Raw genomic sequence first — 27,801 nt, forward strand, 5'->3', positions numbered from 1 at the left:
ACTGATATGTTAGTAGTAACATGGACTGATGTGTTAGTAGTAACATGGACTGATGTGTTAGTAGTAACATGGACTGCTGTGTTAGTAGTAACATGGACTGATGTGTTAGTAGTAACATGGACTGATGTGTTAGTAGTAACATGGACTGCTGTGTTAGTAGTAACATGGACTGATATGTTAGTAGTAACACATGGACTGATATGTTAGTAGTAACATGGACTGATATGTTAGTAGTAACATGGACTGATATGTTAGTAGTAACACATGGACTGATATATTAGTAGGTAGCATATGGACTGATATGTTGTTAGTAACATGGACTGATTTGAAAGAGAGAGGGAGAGAGTAGAGGGTGATGGGGGAATGGAATGATTGGGAATGAGGGATAGAGCTGGAGAAAGCAGAGGGAGTCATGTGAAGTCAAGGACACAACATCAATCTCTACATCATAAACCAGACTGACAGAGAGGGACAGAGAGGGACAGAGAGGGACAGAGAGGGACAGAGAGGGACAGAGAGGGACAGCGTGAGACAGGAGGGAGGATAAGAAAAGGGAATATAATTAGTGTGTGTGATTTGACATTAGCTCATGTTCTGTAGTTTGAACTTCAACCTAATAAGAAACATGTTTGACCTGCAGGCTGCCAGAGATGGAGGGAGGGAGGGAGGCTGCCAGATGGAGGGAGGGAGGGAGGCTGCCAGAGATGGAGGGAGGGAGGGAGGCTGCCAGAGATGGAGGGAGGGAGGGAGGGAGGCTGCCAGAGATGGAGGGAGGGAGGGAGGGAGGGAGGGAGGCTGGGAGGGAGGCTGGGAGGGAGGGAGGGAGGGAGGGAGGGAGGGAGGGAGGGAGGGAGGGAGGGAGGGAGGGAGGAAGGAAGGAAGGAAGGAAGGAAGGAAGGAAGGAAGGAAGGAAGGAAGGAAGGAAGGAAGGAAGGAAGGGAGGGAGGGAGGGAGGTAGGTAGGTAGGTAGGTAGGGAGAGAGGGATGGATGGAGGGATGGAGGGAGGGAGGGAGGAAGGAAGGAAGGAAGGAAGGAAGGAAGGAAGGAAGGAAGGAAGGAAGGAAGGAAGGAAGGAAGGAAGGGAGGGAGGGAGGGAGGGAGGGAGGGAGGGAGGGAGGGAGGGAGGTAGGAAGGGAGGGAGGGAGGGAGGAAGGGAGGTAGGTAGGGAGAGAGGGATGGATGGAGGGAGGGAGGGATGGAGGCAGGGAGTGAGGGATGGATGGATGGAGGGACAGAGGAAGGCAGGGAGGGAGGGAGGTCTCATCTCCTTTCCTCTCATGTTGATTGGACTGAATGTTTCCTGCAGTGATCATCTGGGAATGGATGTAATTCATCCGTCTTGTCCATCATCTTTCTGAGTTTTCGGAGTTTTTACCGATCTGTAATCTGTTAGCATTACTTCAGTTCTCTCGCTTTCTCTCTCTCTTTCTTTTTTCTCTCTCTCGTTTTCTCTCCCTGCTATCTCTCTGTTGTAAAAATTGAAGAGGGAATTTAATGGGCAGCTAATTTGTCCGGTAGTAATTTTCCACAGAGCTAGCAGTGTGTGAGCAGAGATAGAGGGTAATGTAGAAATAGGTTTCCTGTTCCAGAATGACCCCTTCAGGGTTTCAATGGTTCTATTCTCACTCTGTGGAATTAGATACACTCTTCTCAAGGAAGAACAAAGTTGTGTGTGTGTGTGTGTGTGTGTGTGTGTGTGTGTGTGTGTGTGTGTGTGTGTGTGTGTGTGTGTGTGTGTGTGTGTGTGTGTGTGTGTGTGTGTGTGTGTGTGTGTGTGTGTGTGCGTGTGTGTTTGTCTGTGTCTGTGTGTGTGTGTGTTTCTTGTTGCCAGTTCAAAGTGTGGTATTTAACCTACACTCCCTCTTTCTCTCTCTTTCTATCTCCCTCTTTCTCTCTCTGTCTCTCTCACAGTCTCTCTCTCTATTCCCCTCTCTTTCTTCCTCTCCCTCTCTCTTCCTCTCTCTGTTTCTCTCTATCCCTCTCTCCCTCTATCTCTCTCTCTCTCTCCCCTCTTTTCTCAGTGACCAGCTGAAGTGACTGTTGTATTTTCTCTAATCTGATGTTTTAATGACCTAATCCCAGATGTATACTCCCATTCTAACAGACCTCTCTACCTCCCCCTCCCTCTCTCTTCCCCCTCTCTTTCTCCGTCCAGGCTACCCTGCGGAGGGTGACGTTCTCTGTGGTCCCGGGGCCTCAGGACGGTGGTTGCTATGACAGCGCTGCAGAGGACTCTGAGACCCCCAGCAGTAAGGGTTCATCTGGACCCCGTGTGGGGGCGCTGTCTCTCCCTGAGGAGGGGTACGAGAGGACCACACCTGAGGGAAGTGTAGGAGAGGAGGAACATGTGGAGAACGGTGAGGGAGAGGGAACACACACACACCTGAGACACACACACACAAACACTCACACACAGAGATACTGTGTGTACTCAAACGCAGTGTCACGGCTATAGAAAATGACATCTTACTAGGGTCAGGACGTGACAGTACCCCCCCCCCCAAAGGTGCAGACTCCGAATGCAACATAACAACATAACAACATAACAAAACAAAAGGGAGGGTAGGGAGGGTGATAATTGTCTATGGCGGCTCAAATGCAGTCCACATAACCTTAACCTCCAGCAGAGGAGGCGGCTCCGGTTTGGGGCGTAATCCCCGCTCCACCCGCTGATCCCTCTGCTTTCGAACCGTGGATCGTCGGAGGAGGAACCGGACTGTAGATCATCGCTGGAGGTTCTGGGCTGCATGCTGCCGCTGGAGGTTCTGGGCTGCAGGCCGCCGCTGGAGGTTCTGGGCTGCAGGCCGCCATGAAGACTCTGGGCTGCAGGCTGCCGCTGAAGACTCTGGGCTGCAGGCCGCCGCTGAAGACTCTGGGCTGCAGGCCGTCGCTGAATACTCTGGGCTGCAGGCCGTCGCTGAAGACTCTGGACTGGGGAACTTCTCAGGAGATTCCGGACTGTAGGCCGTCTCAGAAGGTTCCAGACTATAGACCGTCTCAGGAGGTTCTGGACTGTATGCCATCTCAGGAGGTTCCGGACTGTATGCCATCTCAGGAGGTTCCGGACTGTGGACCTTCTCCGAAGGTTCCGGACTGTAGGCCGTCTCAGGAGGTTCCGGACTGTAGGCCGTCTCAGGAGGTTCCGGACTGTATGCCGTCTCAGGAGGTTCTGGACTGTAGGCCGTCTCAGGAGGTTCTGGACTGTAGACCGTCTCAGGAGGTTCCTGACCGTGGATCGTCTTCAGAGGAACCGGACTGTAGATCATCGCTGGAGGTTCTGGGCTGCAGGCCGCCGCTTGAGGTTCTGGGCTGCAGGCCGCCGCTGGAGGTTCTGGGCTGCAGGCCGCCGCTGGAGGTTCTGGGCTGCAGGCCGCTGCTGAAGACTCTGGGCTGCAGGCCGCCGCTGAAGACTCTGGGCTGGGGAACTTCTCAGGAGGTTCCGGACTGTAGGCCGTCTCAGAAGGTTCCAGACTATAGACCGTCTCAGGAGGTTCTGGACTGTATGCCATCTCAGGAGGTTCCGGACTGTATGCCGTCTCAGGAGGTTCCGGACTGTGGACCTTCTCCGAAAGTTCCGTACTGTAGGCCGTCTCAGGAGGTTCCGGACTTTAGGCCGTCTCAGGAGGTTCCGGACTGTAGGCCGTCTCAGGAGGTTCCGGACTGTAGGCCGTCTCAGGAGGTTCCGGACTGTAGGCCGTCTCAGGAGGTTCCGGACTGTAGGCCGTCTCAGGAGGTTCCGGACTGTAGTCCGTCTCAGGAGGTTCCGGACTGTAGGCCGTCTCAGGAGGTTCCTGACTGTAGGCCGCCTCAGGAGGTTCCGGACTGTAGACCGTCTCAGGAGGTTCCGGACCGTGACCGTCTCAGGAGGGTGTGAACTGTGGACCGTCATTGCAGGGTCCGAACTGTGGACCGTCATTGCAGGCTCCGTGCCATGGATCATCCCTACAGGTTCTGCGCCATGGATCATCACTGAAGGCTTCGCGCCATGGATCATCTCTACAGGCTCCGGGCCATGGATCAACCCCACAGGCTTCTTGCCATGGATCATCCCTACAGGCTTCTTGCCATGGATCATCTCTACAGGCTTCGGACCATAGAACGTTGCTGGAGGCTTCCTTCGTGGAGCTCGAATAGGTCTCACCGGACTAGGGAACGTCGCTGGGAGTTCTGGACTAGGGAACGTTGCTGGAGGCTCCGGACTGGAGAGCGTCGCCGGAGACCAGGTGCGCAGAGCAGGCACAGGGTATACTGGGTCGTGGAGGTGCACTGGAGATCTGGAGCTTATGGCTGGCACAACCCGTCCTGGCTGGATACCCCCCCGTAGCCCGACAAGCGCGAGGCGTTGTGACAGGTCGCACGGGTTTGTGTTGGCAAACTGGGGGTACCGTGCGTAGAGCTGGCGCAGGATAACCTGGGCCGAGAAGACGCACCAGAGACCAGGAACGCTGAGCAGGCATACTCCTTCCTGGCTGAATGCCAACTCTAGCACGGCACCTGTGAGGAGCTTGCACCGAGCGCACCGGGCTGTAGCTGCGCACTTGCGACACAGTGCGTATCTCAGTATAACATGGTGCTTGCTCGATCACTCGCCCCCCACAGTAAGCACGGGGAGTTGGCTCAGGTCTCCAACCTGACTCTGCCAATCTCCCCGTGTGCCCCCCCCCCCCCAAAAAAAATTCTCACACTTGCCTCGCCATTGGTATCGTGCCTCCACCTGCTTCCCCGGCAGGCTGTTGTATCTCTCCAATACCTGCTCCCAAGTCCAGTCTATCCTTTCCTCCATCTCCTCCAGCAACCAGGATGCCATCTCCTCCCGGGCACGCTGCTTAATCCAGTCCTCCTGCCCACGCTGCTTGGTCATTTGATGGTGGGTTATTCTGTCACAGTTGTCTAAAGGAGCAGACCAAAGTGCAGCGTGGTTGTAGTTCCACATTTTATTTAATCTGTAACTTTGCAATGCATAAATAACTGAATATGACAACAACAAAAAAAACGTGACGCAGAGAGAAACAAACACTACTCAAAATATAATAACCCACAAAACCCAGGAAGAAAAACCCCTACTGAAATATGATCTCCAGTTAGAGACAATGAGGACCAGCTGCCTCCAATTGGAGATCAACCCAAAAATCCCAAAATAGAAATAGAAAAACTAGAACTTATACATAGAAATAGAAAACATAGACAAAACACCCCCTGTCACGCCCTGACCTACTCTACTATAGAAAATTACATCTTACTAGGGTCAGGACATGACACGCAGACTCACACACTCCTACACAGAATGCACAAACATAATACTGCTCATAGAAAAATCAAACAGCGATATAACAACACACACACCTATAGAACACAGACCTATAGAACAACACAAACACCTATAGAACAACACAAACACCTATAGAACAACACACCTATGGAACAACACACCTGTAGAACAACACACCTGTAGAACAACACACACACACCTATAGAACAACACACCTGTAGAACAACACACACACACCTATAGAACAACACAAACACCTATAGAACAACACAAACACCTATAGAACAACACAAACACCTATAGAACAACACACCTATAGAACAACACACCTATAGAACAACACACCTATAGAACAACACACCTATAGAACAACACACCTATAGAACAATACACACAGCAATAGAATAACACACCTATAGAACAACACATCTATAGAACAACAAATGCACCTATAGAACAACACACACATATAGAACAACACACACACCTATAGAACAACACACACACACCTGCAGAACAACACACCTACAGAACAACACACACACCTATTGAACAAAACACACAGACATATAGAACAACACACACACCTATGGAACATCACACCTGTAGAACAACACACCTATAGAACAACAAACACACCTATAGGACAGCACACCTATAGAACAACACATCTATAGAACAACACACCTATAGAACAACACACCTATAGAACAACACACCTATAGAACACCAAACACACCTATAGAACAGCACACACACCTATAGAACATCACACCTATAGAACAACACACCTATAGAACAACACACCTATAGAACAACACACCTATAGAACAACACACCTATAGAACACCAAACACACCTATAGAACAACACACACATCTATAGAACAACACACACACCTGTAGAACAACACACCTATAGAACAACACACCTATAGAACAACACACCTATAGAACAACACACCTATAGAACAACACACATATAGAACACACTCTCACCTATAGAACAACACAGACATCTATAGAACAACACACTTATAGAACAACAAACACACCTATAGAACAGCACACACACCTATAGAACATCACACCTATAGAACAGCACACACACCTATAGAACAACAAACACACCTATAGAACAGCACACACACCTATAGAACAACAAACACACCTGTAGAACAACACACCTATAGAACATCACACCTATAGAACATCACACCTATAGAACAACACACCTATAGAACAACACACCTGTAGAACAACACACACACCTGTAGAACAACACACCTATAGAACAACACACCTGTAGAACAACACACCTATAGAACAACACACCTATAGAACAACACACCTGTAGAACAACACACACACCTGTAGAACAACACACCTATAGAACAACACACCTATAGAACAACACACCTATAGAACAACACACACACCTGTAGAACAACACACACACCTGTAGAACAACACACCTATAGAACAACACACCTGTAGAACAACACACCTATAGAACAACACACACACCTGTAGAACAACACACCTATAGAACAACACACATATAGAACAACACACCTATAGAACAACACACACATCTATAGAACAACACACCTGTAGAACAACACACCTGTAGAACAACACACACACCTGTAGAACAACACACCTATAGAACAACACACGCTATAGAACAACACACACACCTGTAGAACAACACACCTGTAGAACAACACACCTATAGAACAACACACACACCTATAGAACAACACACCTATAGAACAACACACCTGTAGAACAACACACCTATAGAACAACACACCTATAGAACAACACACACACCTGTAGAACAACACACCTATAGAACAACACACCTATAGAACAACACACCTATAGAACAACAGACACACCTGTAGAACAACACACACACCTGTAGAACAACACACACCTGTAGAACAACACACCTATAGAACAACACACCTATAGAACAACACACACACCTGTAGAACAACACACCTGTAGAACAACACACCTGTAGAACAACACACCTGTAGAACAACACACCTATAGAACAACACACCTATAGAACAACACACACACCTATAGAACAACACACCTATAGAACAACACACCTATAGAACAACACACACACCTGTAGAACAACACACACACACCTGTAGAACAACACACCTATAGAACAACACACACACCTGTAGAACAACACACACACCTGTAGAACAACACACCTATAGAACAACACACACACCTATAGAACAACACACACACCTATAGAACAACACACACACCTGTAGAACAACACACACACCTGTAGAACAACACACCTGTAGAACAACACACCTATAGAACAACACACCTGTAGAACAACACACCTGTAGAACAACACACCTATAGAACAACACACATATAGAACAACACACCTATAGAACAACACACATATAGAACAACACACCTGTAGAACAACACACCTGTAGAACAACACACACATCTATAGAACAACACATCTATAGAACAACACACACATCTATAGAACAACACACCTGTAGAACAACACACACACATTTTTAGAGCAACAACACAACCACAGTTTACAGGTCAACATACATGTCAACATACTACAAAGACATCAAAGAGAAAAACAAACTTATTCAATACACCGTAAACAGCCTAAACACCCTTAAACACCGTTAACACCCTCAACACCGTTAACACCCTCAACACCGTTAACACCCTCAACACCGTTAACACCCTCAACACCCTCAAACAGCCTAAACACCCTTAAACAACCTCAACCACCCTCAACGCCCTCAACGCCCTCAACACCCTCAACGCCCTCAACCACCCTCAACGCCATCAACCACCCTCAACACCCTCAACACCCTCAACACCCTCAACCACCCTCAACACCCTCAACGCCCTCAACACCCTCAACGCCCTCAACCACCCTCAACGCCCTCAACCACCCTCAACGCCCTCAACACCCTCAACGCCCTCAACGCCCTCAACGCCCTCAACACCCTCAACGCCCTCAACGCCCTCAACGCCCTCAACACCCTCAACGCCCTCAACGCCCTCAACGCCCTCAACACCCTCAACACCCTCAACCACCCTCAACACCCTCAACCACCCTCAAACAACCTCAACCACCGTTAACACCCTCAACGCCCTCAACACCCTCAACCACCCTCAACACCCTCAACCACCCTCAACACCCTCAACCACCCTCAACGCCATCAATGCCCTCAACACCCTCAACCACCCTCAACACCCTCAACGCCATCAATGCCCTCAACACCTTCGAACACCCTCAAACACCCTCAACACCCTCAACACCCTCAACACCCTCAACGCCCTCAACGCCCTCAACACCCTCAAACAACCTCAACCACCGTTAACACCCTCAACGCCCTCAACACCCTCAACCACCCTCAACACCCTCAACCACCCTCAACCACCCTCAACGCCATCAATGCCCTCAACACCCTCAACACCCTCAACACCCTCAACCACCTTCAACACCCTCAACACCCTCAACACCCTTCAACACCATCAAACACCCTCAACCACCTTCAACACCCTCAACACCCTCAAACACCGTAAACACACTCAACACCCTTAGTCATTTCTCAGGGTTCTGAGTACTATGAAACATGCTTTCTCTCTCTCTATTTTTCTGTCTACATCTTTATTTCTTTCTCTCTCTCTCTATCACTTTCTCTCTGAGGCCTTGACAGAGTCATCCATCGTTCTTTTCATGTTGGTTGTTTTTCTCATTTGGAAGCAAGAATGCTCCAATGCACATGTCTCTTTCTATCTCTCTCTTTCGCTCTCTCTCTCTCTCTCTGGCTGTGTTTTGTATTGTCTGTTGTGAGTCCCAATACCGCTTGACTTGGACACATTTTTAGAGAAGTCTGTAATGACCAAGCCTATGTGTGTTTGTTTAGATGAGGCTCTGTAGCCTCCTTTACAGAGAGCTCTGCAAACACTGCCAGCCAATCAGCAACCCAAATATGTCCTTTCAACCAGGACACAGTGCTGTAGCTCTCTCTCTCTGTGTCTCTCATGGTGACACAAAGGGGAATTTGAGGGGTGAAATTATTATTGGTTGGTGTTGGTTTTGGTATTGGTGTTAGTGTTAGTGTTAGTGTTAGTGTTAGTGTTGGTTTGGTGTTGGTTGTTGGTGTTGGTGTTGGTGTTGATGTTGGTGTTGATATTGGTGTTGGTGTTGATGTTGGTGTTGGTGTTGATGTTGGTGTTGATATTGGTGTTGGTGTTGATGTTGATGTTGGTGTTGGTGTTGGTGTTGATATTGGTGTTGGTGTTGATGTTGATATTGGTGTTGGTGTTGGTGTTGGTGTTGGTATTGATATTGGTGTTGATATTGGTGTTGGTGTTGGTATTGGTGTTGATATTGGTGTTGGTGTTGGTATTGGTGTTGGTGTTGATATTGGTGTTGGTGTTGGTGTTGATATTGGTGTTGGTGTTGGTGTTGGTTGTTGGTGTTGGTGTTGGTGTTGGTTTGGTGTTGGTGTTGGTGTTGGTGTTGGTGTTGGTGTTGGTGTTGATATTGGTGTTGGTGTTGGTATTGGTGTTGGTGTTGGTATTGGTGTTGGTATTGGTATAGGTGTTGGTGTTGGTATTGGTGTTGGTATTGGTGTTGGTATTGGTGTTGGTGTTGGTATTGGTGTTGGTGTTGGTATTGGTGTTGGTATTGGTGTTGGTGTTGGTGTTGGTATGGTGTTGGTATTGGTGTTGGTATAGGTGTTGGTGTTGGTATAGGTGTTGGTGTTGGACAGGGGTGTTGGTGTTGGTATTGGTATTGGTGTTGGTGTTGGTATTGGTGTTGGTTTGGTATTGGTGTTGGTATTGGTGTTGGTGTTGGTGTTGGTGTTGGTATTGGTGTTGGTATTGGTGTTGGTATTGGTGTTGGTTTGGTATAGGTGTTGGTGTTGGTATTGGTGTTGGTATTGGTGTTGGTATTGGTGTTGGTGTTGGTATTGGTGTTGGTATTGGTGTTGGTGTTGGTGTTGGTGTTGGTATTGGTATAGGTGTTGGTGTTGGTGTTGGTATTGGTGTTGGTATTGGTGTTGGTGTTGGTATTGGTGTTGGTTTGGTATAGGTGTTGGTGTTGGTGTTGGTGTTGGTTTGGTGTTGGTATTGGTGTTGGTATTGGTGTTGGTTTGGTATAGGTGTTGGTGTTGGTGTTGGTATTGGTGTTGGTATTGGTGTTGGTATTGGTGTTGGTGTTGGTGTTGATATTGGTGTTGGTGTTGGTTTGGTATTGGTGTTGGTGTTGGTTGTTGATATTGGTGTTGGTGTTGGTGTTGGTGTTGATATTGGTGTTGGTTGTTGGTGTTGATATTGGTGTTGGTGTTGGTGTTGGTGTTGATATTGGTGTTGGTTGTTGGTGTTGATATTGGTGTTGGTGTTGGTGTTGGTGTTGATATTGGTGTTGGTGTTGGTATTGGTGTTGGTGTTGGTGTTGATATTGGTGTTGGTGTTGGTATTGGTGTTGATATTGGTGTTGGTGTTGGTGTTGGTGTTGATATTGGTGTTGGTGTTGGTATTGGTGTTGGTGTTGGTGTTGGTATTGGTGTTGGTATTGGTATTGGTGTTGGTATTGGTGTTGGTGTTGGTATTGGTGTTGGTGTTGGTATTGGTATTGGTGTTGGTGTTGGTATTGGTGTTGGTTTGGTGTTGGTATTGGTGTTGGTATAGGTGTTGGTTTGGTATTGGTGTTGGTATTGGTGTTGGTGTTGGTGTTGGTATAGGTGTTGGTTGTTGGTGTTGGTGTTGGTGTTGGTGTTGGTATAGGTGTTGGTATTGGTATTGGTGTTGGTGTTGGTGTTGGTGTTGATATTGGTGTTGGTGTTGGTTGTTGATATTGGTGTTGGTATTGGTGTTGGTGTTGGTATTGGTGTTGGTGTTGGTATTGGTGTTGGTATTGGTATAGGTGTTGGTTTGGTATTGGTGTTGGTATTGGTGTTGGTGTTGGTATAGGTGTTGGTTGTTGGTGTTGGTGTTGGTGTTGGTGTTGGTATAGGTGTTGGTATTGGTATTGGTGTTGGTGTTGGTGTTGGTGTTCATATTGGTGTTGGTGTTGGTTGTTGATATTGGTGTTGGTATTGGTGTTGGTGTTGGTATTGGTGTTGGTGTTGGTATTGGTGTTGGTATTGGTATTGGTGTTGGTATTGGTGTTGGTGTTGGTATTGGTGTTGGTGTTGGTATTGGTATTGGTGTTGGTGTTGGTATTGGTGTTGGTATAGGTGTTGGTGTTGGTATAGGTGTTGGTGTTGGACAGGGGTGTTGGTGTTGGTATTGGTATTGGTGTTGGTGTTGGTATTGGTGTTGGTTTGGTGTTGGTATTGGTGTTGGTGTTGGTATTGGTGTTGGTATAGGTGTTGGTGTTGGTATAGGTGTTGGTGTTGGACAGGGGTGTTGGTGTTGGTATTGGTATTGGTGTTGGTGTTGGTATTGGTGTTGGTTTGGTGTTGGTATTGGTGTTGGTGTTGGTGTTGGTATTGGTGTTGGTTTGGTGTTGGTGTTGGTTTGGTATAGGTGTTGGTATTGGTGTTGGTGTTGGTGTTGGTATTGGTGTTGGTATTGGTGTTGGTGTTGGTGTTGGTTGTTGATATTGGTGTTGGTATTGGTGTTGGTGTTGGTGTTGGTGTTGGTGTTGATATTGGTGTTGGTGTTGGTGTTGGTGTTGGTATTGGTGTTGGTATTGGTGTTGGTGTTGGTTTGGTATTGGTGTTGGTGTTGGTGTTGGTTGTTGATATTGGTGTTGGTATTGGTGTTGGTGTTGGTGTTGATATTGGTGTTGGTGTTGGTTGTTGATATTGGTGTTGGTGTTGGTGTTGGTGTTGATATTGGTGTTGGTGTTGGTATTGGTGTTGGTGTTGGTGTTGGTATTGGTGTTGGTATTGGTATTGGTGTTGGTATTGGTGTTGGTGTTGGTATTGGTGTTGGTGTTGGTATTGGTATTGGTGTTGGTGTTGGTATTGGTGTTGGTTTGGTGTTGGTGTTGGTATTGGTATTGGTATTGGTGTTGGTGTTGGTATAGGTGTTGGTTTGGTATTGGTGTTGGTATTGGTGTTGGTATTGGTATAGGTGTTGGTGTTGGTATAGGTGTTGGTGTTGGTGTTGGTATTGGTGTTGGTATTGGTGTTGGTGTTGGTGTTGGTATTGGTATAGGTGTTGGTGTTGGTATTGGTGTTGGTATTGGTGTTGGTATTGGTGTTGGTGTTGGTATTGGTGTTGGTTTGGTGTTGGTTTGGTATTGGTGTTGGTGTTGGTGTTGGTATTGGTGTTGGTATTGGTGTTGGTATTGGTGTTGGTGTTGGTATTGGTGTTGGTATTGGTTTTGGTGTTGGTGTTGGTATTGGTATTGGTATTGGTTTGGTGTTGGTTTGGTATTGGTGTTGGTGTTGGTGTTGGTGTTGGTATTGGTTTTGGTGTTGGTATTGGTGTTGGTGTTGGTGTTGGTATTGGTGTTGGTGTTGGTTTGGTATTGGTTTGGTGTTGGTGTTGGTATAGGTGTTGGTGTTGGACAGGGGTGTTGGTGTTGGTGTTGGTATTGGTGTTGGTGTTGGTATTGGTGTTGGTTTGGTGTTGGTATTGGTGTTGGTATTGGTGTTGGTGTTGGTGTTGGTGTTGGTATTGGTATTGGTGTTGATATTGGTGTTGGTGTTGGTTTGGTATAGGTGTTGGTGTTGGTTGTTGATATTGGTGTTGGTGTTGGTGTTGATATTGGTGTTGGTGTTGGTTGTTGATATTGGTGTTGGTGTTGGTGTTGGTGTTGATATTGGTGTTGGTGTTGGTATTGGTGTTGGTGTTGGTATTGGTGTTGGTGTTGGTGTTGGTATTGGTGTTGGTATTGGTGTTGGTTTGGTGTTGGTGTTGGTGTTGGTGTTGATATTGGTGTTGGTATTGGTGTTGGTGTTGGTATTGGTATTGGTGTTGGTGTTGGTGTTGGTATAGGTGTTGGTTTGGTATTGGTGTTGGTATTGGTGTTGGTGTTGGTATAGGTGTTGGTGTTGGTATAGGTGTTGGTGTTGGTGTTGGTGTTGGTGTTGGTGTTGGTATTGGTGTTGGTATTGGTGTTGGTGTTGGTATAGGTGTTGGTGTTGGTATAGGTGTTGGTGTTGGTGTTGGTATTGGTGTTGGTGTTGGTATAGGTGTTGGTGTTGGTATTGGTGTTGGTGTTGGTATTGGTGTTGGTATTGGTGTTGGTGTTGGTATAGGTGTTGGTGTTGGTATAGGTGTTGGTGTTGGTGTTGGTGTTGGTGTTGGTGTTGATATTGGTGTTGGTGTTGGTATTGGTGTTGGTGTTGGTGTTGATATTGGTGTTGGTGTTGGTATTGGTGTTGATATTGGTGTTGGTGTTGGTGTTGGTGTTGATATTGGTGTTGGTGTTGGTATTGGTGTTGGTGTTGGTGTTGGTATTGGTGTTGGTATTGGTATTGGTGTTGGTATTGGTGTTGGTGTTGGTATTGGTGTTGGTGTTGGTATTGGTATTGGTGTTGGTGTTGGTATTGGTGTTGGTTTGGTGTTGGTATTGGTGTTGGTATAGGTGTTGGTTTGGTGTTGGTATTGGTGTTGGTGTTGGTGTTGGTATAGGTGTTGGTTGTTGGTGTTGGTGTTGGTGTTGGTGTTGGTATAGGTGTTGGTATTGGTATTGGTGTTGGTGTTGGTGTTGGTGTTGATATTGGTGTTGGTGTTGGTTGTTGATATTGGTGTTGGTATTGGTGTTGGTATTGGTGTTGGTGTTGGTATTGGTGTTGGTATTGGTATAGGTGTTGGTTTGGTATTGGTGTTGGTATTGGTGTTGGTGTTGGTATAGGTGTTGGTTGTTGGTGTTGGTGTTGGTGTTGGTGTTGGTATAGGTGTTGGTATTGGTATTGGTGTTGGTGTTGGTGTTGGTGTTCATATTGGTGTTGGTGTTGGTTGTTGATATTGGTGTTGGTATTGGTGTTGGTGTTGGTATTGGTGTTGGTGTTGGTATTGGTGTTGGTATTGGTATTGGTGTTGGTATTGGTGTTGGTGTTGGTATTGGTGTTGGTGTTGGTATTGGTGTTGGTGTTGGTATTGGTGTTGGTATAGGTGTTGGTGTTGGTATAGGTGTTGGTGTTGGACAGGGGTGTTGGTGTTGGTATTGGTATTGGTGTTGGTGTTGGTATTGGTGTTGGTTTGGTGTTGGTATTGGTGTTGGTGTTGGTATTGGTGTTGGTATAGGTGTTGGTGTTGGTATAGGTGTTGGTGTTGGACAGGGGTGTTGGTGTTGGTATTGGTATTGGTGTTGGTGTTGGTATTGGTGTTGGTTTGGTGTTGGTATTGGTGTTGGTGTTGGTGTTGGTATTGGTGTTGGTTTGGTGTTGGTGTTGGTTTGGTATAGGTGTTGGTATTGGTGTTGGTGTTGGTATTGGTGTTGGTATTGGTGTTGGTATTGGTGTTGGTGTTGGTGTTGGTTGTTGATATTGGTGTTGGTATTGGTGTTGGTGTTGGTGTTGGTGTTGGTGTTGGTGTTGATATTGGTGTTGGTGTTGGTGTTGGTATTGGTGTTGGTATTGGTGTTGGTGTTGGTTTGGTATTGGTGTTGGTGTTGGTGTTGGTTGTTGATATTGGTGTTGGTATTGGTGTTGGTGTTGGTGTTGATATTGGTGTTGGTGTTGGTTGTTGATATTGGTGTTGGTGTTGGTGTTGGTGTTGATATTGGTGTTGGTGTTGGTATTGGTGTTGGTGTTGGTGTTGGTATTGGTGTTGGTATTGGTATTGGTGTTGGTATTGGTGTTGGTGTTGGTATTGGTGTTGGTGTTGGTATTGGTATTGGTGTTGGTGTTGGTATTGGTGTTGGTTTGGTGTTGGTGTTGGTATTGGTATTGGTATTGGTATTGGTGTTGGTGTTGGTGTTGGTATGGTATTGGTGTTGGTATTGGTGTTGGTGTTGGTATAGGTGTTGGTGTTGGTATAGGTGTTGGTGTTGGTGTTGGTATTGGTGTTGGTATTGGTGTTGGTGTTGGTGTTGGTATTGGTATAGGTGTTGGTGTTGGTATTGGTGTTGGTATTGGTGTTGGTATTGGTGTTGGTGTTGGTATTGGTGTTGGTTTGGTGTTGGTTTGGTATTGGTGTTGGTGTTGGTGTTGGTATTGGTGTTGGTATTGGTGTTGGTATTGGTGTTGGTGTTGGTATTGGTATTGGTTTTGGTGTTGGTGTTGGTATTGGTGTTGGTGTTGGTGTTGGTGTTGGTATTGGTTTTGGTGTTGGTATTGGTGTTGGTGTTGGTGTTGGTATTGGTGTTGGTGTTGGTTTGGTATTGGTTTGGTGTTGGTGTTGGTATAGGTGTTGGTGTTGGACAGGGTGTTGGTGTTGGTGTTGGTATTGGTGTTGGTGTTGGTATTGGTGTTGGTTTGGTGTTGGTATTGGTGTTGGTATTGGTGTTGGTGTTGGTGTTGGTGTTGGTATTGGTATTGGTGTTGATATTGGTGTTGGTGTTGGTTTGGTATAGGTGTTGGTGTTGGTTGTTGATATTGGTGTTGGTGTTGGTGTTGATATTGGTGTTGGTGTTGGTTGTTGATATTGGTGTTGGTGTTGGTGTTGGTGTTGATATTGGTGTTGGTGTTGGTATTGGTGTTGGTGTTGGTATTGGTGTTGGTGTTGGTGTTGGTATTGGTGTTGGTATTGGTGTTGGTTTGGTGTTGGTGTTGGTGTTGGTGTTGATATTGGTGTTGGTATTGGTGTTGGTGTTGGTATTGGTATTGGTGTTGGTGTTGGTGTTGGTATAGGTGTTGGTTTGGTATTGGTGTTGGTATTGGTGTTGGTGTTGGTATAGGTGTTGGTGTTGGTATAGGTGTTGGTGTTGGTGTTGGTGTTGGTATTGGTGTTGGTGTTGGTATTGGTGTTGGTATTGGTGTTGGTGTTGGTATAGGTGTTGGTGTTGGTATAGGTGTTGGTGTTGGTGTTGGTATTGGTGTTGGTATTGGTGTTGGTGTTGGTGTTGGTATTGGTATTGGTGTTGGTATTGGTGTTGGTATTGGTGTTGGTTTGGTATAGGTGTTGGTTTGGTATTGGTGTTGGTATTGGTGTTGGTGTTGGTATTGGTGTTGGTGTTGGTGTTGGTATAGGTGTTGGTGTTGGTATTGGTATTGGTTTTGGTGTTGGTGTTGGTGTTGGTATTGGTATTGGTTTTGGTGTTGGTGTTGGTGTTGGTATTGGTGTTGGTGTTGGTGTTGGTGTTGGTATTGGTGTTGGTGTTGGTGTTGGTGTTGGTATTGGTGTTGGTATTGGTTTTGGTGTTGGTGTTGGTGTTGGTGTTGGTGTTGGTTTGGTGTTGGTATTGGTATTGGTGTTGGTGTTGGTGTTGGTTTGGTGTTGGTTTGGTATTGGTATTGGTGTTGGTGTTGGTTTGGTGTTGGTATTGGTATTGGTGTTGGTGTTGGTATTGGTTTGGTGTTGGTATTGGTGTTGGTTTGGTATTGGTATTGGTGTTGGTGTTGGTTTGGTGTTGGTATTGGTGTTGGTATTGGTGTTGGTTTGGTGTTGGTATTGGTGTTGGTATTGGTGTTGGTGTTGGTGTTGGTGTTGGTATTGGTATAGGTGTTGGTGTTGGTATTGGTGTTGGTAATGGTGTTGGTATTGGTGTTGGTGTTGGTATTGGTGTTGGTTTGGTGTTGGTGTTGGTTTGGTATTGGTATTGGTGTTGGTATTGGTTTTGGTGTTGGTATTGGTGTTGGTGTTGGTGTTGGTATTGGTGTTGGTGTTGGTTTGGTATTGGTTTGGTGTTGGTGTTGGTATAGGTGTTGGTGTTGGACAGGGGTGTTGGTGTTGGTGTTGGTATTGGTGTTGGTGTTGGTATTGGTGTTGGTTTGGTGTTGGTATTGGTGTTGGTATTGGTGTTGGTGTTGGTGTTGGTGTTGGTATTGGTATTGGTGTTGATATTGGTGTTGGTGTTGGTGTTGGTATTGGTATTGGTGTTGATATTGGTGTTGGTGTTGGTTTGGTATAGGTGTTGGTGTTGGTTGTTGATATTGGTGTTGGTGTTGGTGTTGATATTGGTGTTGGTGTTGGTTGTTGATATTGGTGTTGGTGTTGGTGTTGATATTGGTGTTGGTGTTGGTGTTGGTATTGGTGTTGGTGTTGGTGTTGGTGTTGGTGTTGGTATTGGTATTGGTGTTGATATTGGTGTTGGTGTTGGTTTGGTATAGGTGTTGGTGTTGGTTGTTGATATTGGTGTTGGTGTTGGTGTTGATATTGGTGTTGGTGTTGGTTGTTGATATTGGTGTTGGTGTTGGTGTTGGTGTTGATATTGGTGTTGGTGTTGGTATTGGTGTTGGTGTTGGTATTGGTGTTGGTGTTGGTGTTGGTATTGGTGTTGGTATTGGTATTGGTGTTGGTATTGGTGTTGGTTTGGTGTTGGTGTTGGTGTTGGTGTTGGTGTTGATATTGGTGTTGGTATTGGTGTTGGTGTTGGTATTGGTATTGGTGTTGGTGTTGGTGTTGGTATTGGTGTTGGTATTGGTGTTGGTGTTGGTATTGGTGTTGGTATTGGTGTTGGTGTTGGTATAGGTGTTGGTGTTGGTATAGGTGTTGGTGTTGGTGTTGGTATTGGTGTTGGTATTGGTGTTGGTGTTGGTGTTGGTATTGGTATAGGTGTTGGTGTTGGTATTGGTGTTGGTTTGGTGTTGGTATTGGTGTTGGTGTTGGTGTTGGTGTTGGTATAGGTGTTGGTGTTGGTATTGGTTTTGGTGTTGGTTTTGGTGTTGGTGTTGGTGTTGGTATTGGTGTTGGTGTTGGTGTTGGTATTGGTGTTGGTATTGGTGTTGGTGTTGGTATTGGTGTTGGTATTGGTATTGGTTTTGGTGTTGGTGTTGGTGTTGGTTTGGTGTTGGTGTTGGTGTTGGTATTGGTATTGGTGTTGGTTTGGTGTTGGTGTTGGTGTTGGTGTTGGTTTGGTATTGGTGTTGGTTTGGTATTGGTATTGGTGTTGGTTTGGTGTTGGTATTGGTATTGGTGTTGGTTTGGTGTTGGTATTGGTATTGGTATTGGTGTTGGTGTTGGTATTGGTTTGGTGTTGGTATTGGTGTTGGTTTGGTATTGGTGTTGGTGTTGGTGTTGGTTTGGTGTTGGTATTGGTATTGGTATTGGTATTGGTGTTGGTGTTGGTGTTGGTATTGGTATTGGTGTTGGTGTTGGTGTTGGTATTGGTATTGGTTTGGTGTTGGTGTTGGTGTTGGTATTGGTTTGGTGTTGGTGTTGGTGTTGGTGTTGGTTTGGTGTTGGTATTGGTGTTGGTGTTGGTATTGGTATTGGTTTGGTGTTGGTGTTGGTATTGGTGTTGGTATTGGTGTTGGTGTTGGTATTGGTGTTGGTGTTGGTATTGGTATTGGTTTGGTATTGGTGTTGGTGTTGGTGTTGGTATTGGTTTGGTGTTGGTGTTGGTGTTGGTGTTGGTATAGGTGTTGGTGTTGGTGTTGGTATTGGTGTTGGTGTTGGTGTTGGTATTGGTGTTGGTGTTGGTATTGGTATTGGTGTTGGTATTGGTGTTGGTGTTGGTATTGGTGTTGGTATTGGTGTTGGTGTTGGTATTGGTATTGGTATAGGTGTTGGTGTTGGTGTTGGTATTGGTGTTGGTATTGGTGTTGGTGTTGGTGTTGGTATTGGTATAGGTGTTGGTGTTGGTATTGGTGTTGGTTTGGTGTTGGTATTGGTGTTGGTGTTGGTGTTGGTGTTGGTATTGGTTTTGGTGTTGGTTTTGGTGTTGGTGGTAGTGTTGGTATTGGTGTTGGTGTTGGTGTTGGTGTTGGTGTTGGTGTTGGTTTGGTGTTGGTGTTGGTGTTGGTATTGGTATTGGTGTTGGTATTGGTGTTGGTTTGGTGTTGGTATTGGTATTGGTGTTGGTTTGGTGTTGGTATTGGTGTTGGTGTTGGTATTGGTTTGGTGTTGGTGTTGGTATTGGTATTGGTATTGGTGTTGGTGTTGATATTGGTGTTGGTGTTGGTATTGGTGTTGGTGTTGGTATTGGTGTTGGTGTTGGTGTTGGTGTTGGTATTGGTGTTGGTATTGGTGTTGGTGTTGGTATTGGTATTGGTATAGGTGTTGGTGTTGGTGTTGGTATTGGTGTTGGTATTGGTGTTGGTGTTGGTGTTGGTATTGGTATAGGTGTTGGTGTTGGTATTGGTGTTGGTTTGGTGTTGGTATTGGTGTTGGTGTTGGTGTTGGTGTTGGTATTGGTTTTGGTGTTGGTTTTGGTGTTGGTGTTGGTGTTGGTATTGGTGTTGGTGTTGGTGTTGGTATTGGTGTTGGTGTTGGTATTGGTGTTGGTGTTGGTGTTGGTTTGGTGTTGGTGTTGGTGTTGGTATTGGTATTGGTGTTGGTATTGGTGTTGGTTTGGTGTTGGTATTGGTATTGGTGTTGGTTTGGTGTTGGTATTGGTGTTGGTGTTGGTATTGGTTTGGTGTTGGTGTTGGTATTGGTATTGGTATTGGTGTTGGTGTTGATATTGGTGTTGGTGTTGGTATTGGTGTTGGTGTTGGTATTGGTGTTGGTGTTGGTGTTGGTATTGGTGTTGGTATTGGTGTTGGTTTGGTGTTGGTGTTGGTGTTGATATTGGTATTGGTGTTGGTGTTGGTATTGGTATTGGTGTTGGTGTTGGTGTTGGTATAGGTGTTGGTTTGGTATTGGTGTTGGTATTGGTGTTGGTGTTGGTATAGGTGTTGGTGTTGGTATAGGTGTTGGTGTTGGTGTTGGTATTGGTGTTGGTGTTGGTATTGGTGTTGGTATTGGTGTTGGTGTTGGTATAGGTGTTGGTGTTGGTATAGGTGTTGGTGTTGGTGTTGGTATTGGTGTTGGTATTGGTGTTGGTGTTGGTGTTGGTATTGGTATTGGTGTTGGTATTGGTGTTGGTATTGGTGTTGGTTTGGTATAGGTGTTGGTTTGGTATTGGTGTTGGTATTGGTGTTGGTGTTGGTATTGGTGTTGGTGTTGGTGTTGGTATAGGTGTTGGTGTTGGTATTGGTATTGGTTTTGGTGTTGGTGTTGGTATTGGTATTGGTTTTGGTGTTGGTGTTGGTGTTGGTATTGGTGTTGGTGTTGGTGTTGGTGTTGGTATTGGTGTTGGTATTGGTGTTGGTGTTGGTATTGGTGTTGGTATTGGTTTTGGTGTTGGTGTTGGTGTTGGTGTTGGTGTTGGTTTGGTGTTGGTATTGGTATTGGTGTTGGTGTTGGTGTTGGTTTGGTATTGGTGTTGGTTTGGTATTGGTATTGGTGTTGGTTTGGTGTTGGTATTGGTATTGGTATTGGTGTTGGTGTTGGTATTGGTTTGGTGTTGGTATTGGTGTTGGTTTGGTATTGGTATTGGTGTTGGTGTTGGTTTGGTGTTGGTATTGGTGTTGGTGTTGGTGTTGGTGTTGGTGTTGGTGTTGGTATTGGTGTTGGTGTTGGTGTTGGTGTTGGTATTGGTTTGGTGTTGGTATTGGTGTTGGTATTGGTATTGGTTTGGTGTTGGTGTTGGTGTTGGTATTGGTGTTGGTATTGGTGTTGGTTTGGTATTGGTGTTGGTATTGGTGTTGGTGTTGGTGTTGGTGTTGGTATTGGTATAGGTGTTGGTGTTGGTATTGGTGTTGGTAATGGTGTTGGTATTGGTGTTGGTGTTGGTATTGGTGTTGGTTTGGTGTTGGTGTTGGTTTGGTATTGGTATTGGTGTTGGTATTGGTTTTGGTGTTGGTATTGGTGTTGGTGTTGGTGTTGGTATTGGTGTTGGTGTTGGTTTGGTATTGGTTTGGTGTTGGTGTTGGTATAGGTGTTGGTGTTGGACAGGGTGTTGGTGTTGGTGTTGGTATTGGTGTTGGTGTTGGTATTGGTGTTGGTTTGGTGTTGGTATTGGTGTTGGTATTGGTGTTGGTGTTGGTGTTGGTGTTGGTATTGGTATTGGTGTTGATATTGGTGTTGGTGTTGGTGTTGGTATTGGTATTGGTGTTGATATTGGTGTTGGTGTTGGTTTGGTATAGGTGTTGGTGTTGGTTGTCGATATTGGTGTTGGTGTTGGTGTTGATATTGGTGTTGGTGTTGGTTGTTGATATTGGTGTTGGTGTTGGTGTTGGTGTTGATATTGGTGTTGGTGTTGGTGTTGGTATTGGTGTTGGTGTTGGTGTTGGTGTTGGTGTTGGTATTGGTATTGGTGTTGATATTGGTGTTGGTGTTGGTTTGGTATAGGTGTTGGTGTTGGTTGTTGATATTGGTGTTGGTGTTGGTGTTGATATTGGTGTTGGTGTTGGTTGTTGATATTGGTGTTGGTGTTGGTGTTGGTGTTGATATTGGTGTTGGTGTTGGTATTGGTGTTGGTGTTGGTATTGGTGTTGGTGTTGGTGTTGGTATTGGTGTTGGTATTGGTATTGGTGTTGGTATTGGTGTTGGTTTGGTGTTGGTGTTGGTGTTGGTGTTGATATTGGTGTTGGTATTGGTGTTGGTGTTGGTATTGGTATTGGTGTTGGTGTTGGTGTTGGTATTGGTGTTGGTATTGGTGTTGGTGTTGGTATTGGTGTTGGTATTGGTGTTGGTGTTGGTATAGGTGTTGGTGTTGGTATAGGTGTTGGTGTTGGTGTTGGTATTGGTGTTGGTATTGGTGTTGGTGTTGGTGTTGGTATTGGTATAGGTGTTGGTGTTGGTATTGGTGTTGGTTTGGTGTTGGTATTGGTGTTGGTGTTGGTGTTGGTGTTGGTATAGGTGTTGGTGTTGGTATTGGTTTTGGTGTTGGTTTTGGTGTTGGTGTTGGTGTTGGTATTGGTGTTGGTGTTGGTGTTGGTGTTGGTATTGGTGTTGGTATTGGTGTTGGTGTTGGTATTGGTGTTGGTATTGGTTTTGGTGTTGGTGTTGGTGTTGGTGTTGGTTTGGTGTTGGTGTTGGTGTTGGTATTGGTATTGGTGTTGGTTTGGTGTTGGTGTTGGTGTTGGTGTTGGTGTTGGTTTGGTATTGGTGTTGGTTTGGTATTGGTATTGGTGTTGGTTTGGTGTTGGTATTGGTATTGGTATTGGTGTTGGTTTGGTGTTGGTATTGGTGTTGGTGTTGGTATTGGTTTGGTGTTGGTATTGGTGTTGGTTTGGTATTGGTGTTGGTGTTGGTGTTGGTTTGGTGTTGGTATTGGTATTGGTATTGGTATTGGTGTTGGTGTTGGTATTGGTATTGGTGTTGGTGTTGGTGTTGGTATTGGTATTGGTTTGGTGTTGGTGTTGGTGTTGGTATTGGTTTGGTGTTGGTGTTGGTGTTGGTGTTGGTTTGGTGTTGGTATTGGTGTTGGTGTTGGTATTGGTATTGGTTTGGTGTTGGTGTTGGTATTGGTGTTGGTATTGGTGTTGGTGTTGGTGTTGGTGTTGGTGTTGGTATTGGTATTGGTATTGGTTTGGTATTGGTGTTGGTGTTGGTGTTGGTATTGGTTTGGTGTTGGTGTTGGTGTTGGTGTTGGTATAGGTGTTGGTGTTGGTGTTGGTATTGGTGTTGGTGTTGGTGTTGGTGTTGGTGTTGGTATTGGTGTTGGTGTTGGTATTGGTATTGGTGTTGGTATTGGTGTTGGTGTTGGTATTGGTGTTGGTATTGGTGTTGGTGTTGGTATTGGTATTGGTATAGGTGTTGGTGTTGGTGTTGGTATTGGTGTTGGTATTGGTGTTGGTGTTGGTGTTGGTATTGGTATAGGTGTTGGTGTTGGTATTGGTGTTGGTTTGGTGTTGGTATTGGTGTTGGTGTTGGTGTTGGTATTGGTTTTGGTGTTGGTTTTGGTGTTGGTGTTGGTGTTGGTATTGGTGTTGGTGTTGGTGTTGGTGTTGGTATTGGTGTTGGTGTTGGTGTTGGTGTTGGTGTTGGTGTTGGTGTTGGTTTGGTGTTGGTGTTGGTATTGGTGTTGGTGTTGGTGTTGGTGTTGGTGTTGGTTTGGTATTGGTGTTGGTTTGGTATTGGTATTGGTGTTGGTTTGGTGTTGGTATTGGTATTGGTGTTGGTTTGGTGTTGGTATTGGTGTTGGTGTTGGTATTGGTTTGGTGTTGGTGTTGGTATTGGTATTGGTATTGGTGTTGGTGTTGGTATTGGTTTGGTGTTGGTATTGGTGTTGGTTTGGTATTGGTGTTGGTGTTGGTGTTGGTTTGGTGTTGGTGTTGGTATTGGTGTTGGTTTGGTGTTGGTATTGGTATTGGTGTTGGTTTGGTGTTGGTATTGGTGTTGGTGTTGGTATTGGTTTGGTGTTGGTGTTGGTATTGGTATTGGTATTGGTGTTGGTGTTGGTATTGGTTTGGTGTTGGTATTGGTGTTGGTATTGGTATTGGTATTGGTGTTGGTGTTGGTATTGGTATTGGTGTTGGTGTTGGTGTTGGTATTGGTATTGGTTTGGTGTTGGTGTTGGTGTTGGTATTGGTATTGGTGTTGATATTGGTGTTGGTGTTGGTGTTGGTATTGGTGTTGATATTGGTGTTGGTATTGGTTTGGTGTTGGTGTTGGTGTTGGTGTTGGTGTTGGTATTGGTATTGGTGTTGGTGTTGGTGTTGGTGTTGGTATTGGTATTGGTGTTGGTGTTGGTATTGGTATTGGTGTTGATATTGGTGTTGGTATTGGTTTGGTGTTGGTATTGGTATTGGTGTTGATATTGGTGTTGGTATTGGTATTGGTGTTGGTATTGGTATTGGTTTGGTGTTGGTGTTGGTGTTGGTTTGGTGTTGGTATTGGTGTTGGTGTTGGTATTGGTATTGGTTTGGTGTTGGTGTTGGTATTGGTGTTGGTATTGGTTTGGTGTTGGTATTGGTGTTGGTGTTGGTGTTGGTATTGGTATTGGTTTGGTGTTGGTATTGGTGTTGGTGTTGGTATTGGTGTTGGTGTTGGTGTTGGTATTGGTATTGGTTTGGTGTTGGTATTGGTGTTGGTGTTGGTATTGGTATTGGTTTGGTGTTGGTGTTGGTGTTGGTGTTGGTATTGGTTTGGTATTGGTGTTGGTGTTGGTGTTGGTATTGGTATTGGTGTTGGTGTTGGTTTGGTATTGGTGTTGGTGTTGGTGTTGGTATTGGTGTTGGTGTTGGTGTTGGTGTTGGTATTGGTGTTGGTATTGGTGTTGGTGTTGGTGTTGGTGTTGGTATTGGTGTTGGTGTTGGTGTTGGTATTGGTGTTGGTGTTGGTATTGGTGTTGGTGTTGGTGTTGGTGTTGGTATTGGTGTTGGTGTTGGTGTTGGTGTTGGTGTTGGTATTGGTATTGGTGTTGGTGTTGGTGTTGGTGTTGGTATTGGTATTGGTGTTGGTATTGGTATTGGTATTGGTGTTGGTGTTGGTATTGGTGTTGGTATTGGTATTGGTGTTGGTGTTGGTGTTGGTATTGGTGTTGGTATTGGTATTGGTATAGGTGTTGGTATTGGTATTGGTGTTGGTGTTGGTATTGGTGTTGGTATTGGTATTGGTATTGGTGTTGGTGTTGGTATTGGTATTGGTGTTGGTGTTGGTGTTGGTGTTGGTATTGGTATTGGTGTTGGTGTTGGTATTGGTGTTGGTGTTGGTGTTGGTGTTTCTTTGTGTGGTGTTAAGACTCTACGTTTTCCAGAACTTCTATCTACTAACAAAACATCCCTTCTAATTGACAGTGTTTAATGTAGATATAAATCTATATTTTTATTTATGTTTAATTTCGGGTCAATTGGTAATTAAACCGTGTTTGATTTGATACATGTTTTAATATTTTTTTGTGGACGTAAACTAGGTTTCCGATTGGACATAGAGGTACATTTGTGGAACTCATTTCACTTATAAATCCACTCTGAAAACTCTTGGAAAAGTCATGTAATAACTTAGAAGCTTCTATTCAGGAAATTACATTTCAGCTTCCATATGAATGTTAATAAGAGGGGAAAAGTACAATGACGGTGATGATGGGATCATGACCTATGACCGTTGACCTGTGACCTATGACCTATGACCAGTCTACAGAGATTAGTCTGACCTACTAAATTAACTGACCTTAATACATTACCACTTTACTGTCCTCAGGTCAGTCTACAGAGATTAGTCTGACCTACTCATTTAACTGACCTTACTACATTACCACTTTACTGTCCTCAGGTCAGTCTACAGAGATTAGTCTGACTTACTCATTTAACTGACCTCAGAACAGTCTACAGTGATTAGTCTGACCTACTCATTTTAAATGTGTCCCTCCATGCACTTCACATATCTAGAGATCCCTTTAAATAAGTCTAGATGCATTCATTTCCTGTAGGCATAATCCTCTCACATATGACATGTAGAGATCCCTTTAAATATTATTTAGAGACACCTTTAAATAAATAAATCTGTCTGCTGTAGGCATAATCCTCTCACATATGACATCAGTCCTTAACAGATTGACCTTTGACATTTGAACCTTTGACCTTTTGGGGCTGTTGGAACTTGTTATTATATTTTAGGAAATGCTTTGAATCCCTTGAATGCAGTCAGTATTTTTCTATTCAATTATATACACTATACACTCTTTTATATATCTAGTATGTAAGTATCTCTGTCTGTCTGTCTGTTTGTCTGTCTGTCTCTCTGTCTCTCTGCCTCTCTCTCTCTGTCTCTCTGCCTCTCTCTCTCTGTGTCTCTGTCTCTCTGTCTGTGTCTCTCTGTCTCTCTCTGTCTCTCTCTCTGTCTGTCTCTCTGTCTGTCTTTCGGTCTCTCTCTCTCTCAAAAGCAATGGTAAATTGTTGAATATTACCAGATGTATTCAACCCAGTATAATCTGTAATTTCTAAACCCATATTAACAGATTATCTCCTTCTAACCCCTCCCTTCCCATTGTAGATGCCACACAGCTATGAGTCTAGACATCTTTGAGTCTATATTATATTTTAACAATAGTTCTCCCTCTCTCAGCGACCTGTGGTTGTTGCTGTGTATTATTACCAGTATGATGACAGTGTTATGCTTCACCACCAATAGATTTCCCATATGTTTTAAATACCATATTTACATACTTTCTCTCTCCACTTAACTGTAGATGCCAGACAGCTAAAATATGTTTGATTGATTCTGTAATATATTCTAACAATATATCTCTCTCCCTCCCTCCCTCCATCCTTCTCTTTCTCCAGATGCCAGACAGCTCCCAGACGTAGCCCTGACAGGGAAGTGCACTAGGGAGTGTGATGAGTTTGGACACTCCGACACTTGTTGGATGCCCGCCGCTGTCCGCCCGTCGCCTCGGCAACACCAGCGCCAGCGCCACGTCAGCGAGCCGCCCCGCCTGTCCACCTTCGCCTCCCCTGGCAACGACAACAACAATAACCATGACGACGATGATGAGGAAGATAGTGACAGCGAGAGCGCCGGCAGCGCCGGGAGTTCCGAACCGGGCGTAGTCAGCGTGGGAGTCGGCGGAGGAGGTCAGAGGTTACCGTTAGCCAATGGGGATCCTCTCGGCAGCCTGGTGGGCGGAGACAGGATGAATCGGAACATGGGCGACCACAACCGGAACCTACTCAACCGCAAGATGACGTCAGCGTCGTACGACACGTTCAGCTCCGCCGGGTTCGGGAGACGCCATCACGAGGAGGATAGGGGGGGTCAGGGCAGGGTCAACCCTCCGGAGGTTATACCATTAACGAGGACCGGGGACTACAAGACCACGTCATGCCTCACGCTCTCCCGTAGAGAGGTCTACCTGTAAGAGCAGGATGGATGGATCAGTCCACTGCTGCTGCACCCCTTTGCTGATGGAATGGAACATTCCATCCCTGTTTGTTCTGGTGAAATGGAACAGTCCACTACTAGACATTGGAATGAAATGGTCCATTTCTGTTGTAGTTTTTTTGTTGAGAACTTTGACCAGCTGTGAATAATAACAATAATAACAATAATAACAACACCTAAAGAAGAGAGGACCGCTCAGTGGGTTTGGGTTTGTTTTGGAGACAAGACACCACACAACTACAAAACCACAAAAAGGACACTAGGACCTTAAACTCCAAGAAGAAACGACTATAAGGTGTGAATAAAAAAGATAAATGGTGTTAATTAACTGAACGCCCCCCCAAAAAAAACAAACTACGATTTAATGGAATCTGAACTTTTGGATGCTGAATACATCCTATTAATGTGGATGGTGAGGAGGGAGATGGATCCATGGATCACCTTGGGAAAAAAGAGAGAGCAGTTCTGCTCTGGAGTCACGTACTGACTTCATCTAATCTAAACTCTGGGTAGAAGTTTTTCTCCAAAACAGATCTAGGATCAGTTTACTCTTCCCTGAATCGTAACCTGAAGTATTACAAGGAGCAACACAATGCTGAACTTAGATCAGTGTCAAGTGTTAACTTCTTTCTTCTCTTTTTTTTTAATACTCTTTAAAGTTAATCAGATGCATGTCTAACCTCCCACCAACAGGGGAGCTGTGGGGAGATGGGAGAGAGATGGAGGAACTGGGCCTGACGCCATACACGCCTCAGGACCAATGGGAACACTCGCTGAGGTGTATGTGACCAATAAAATTTCATTTAAAGACTTATGATCGGACAGATCTGAATCTGACT

At 45.2% G+C, this 27,801-nt stretch overlaps 1 protein-coding gene across 1 annotated transcript; it reads left to right on the forward strand.

Annotated features, from left to right (window-relative positions):
• Window positions 1-2,156: 2,156 nt before the first annotated feature.
• Window positions 2,157-27,801, forward strand: LOC106597635 (uncharacterized; the record flags this gene model as incomplete). The annotated part of the gene is made up of 2 exons (XM_045713476.1): window positions 2,157-2,358; window positions 26,365-27,801. Coding segments are annotated over 2 exons (777 nt in total), but the record flags the coding sequence as incomplete, so codon positions are not given.

The sequence above is a fragment of the Salmo salar genome, unplaced genomic scaffold, assembly GCF_905237065.1.
Source record: "Salmo salar unplaced genomic scaffold, Ssal_v3.1, whole genome shotgun sequence".
NCBI classification, from domain to species: Eukaryota; Metazoa; Chordata; class Actinopteri; order Salmoniformes; family Salmonidae; genus Salmo; species Salmo salar.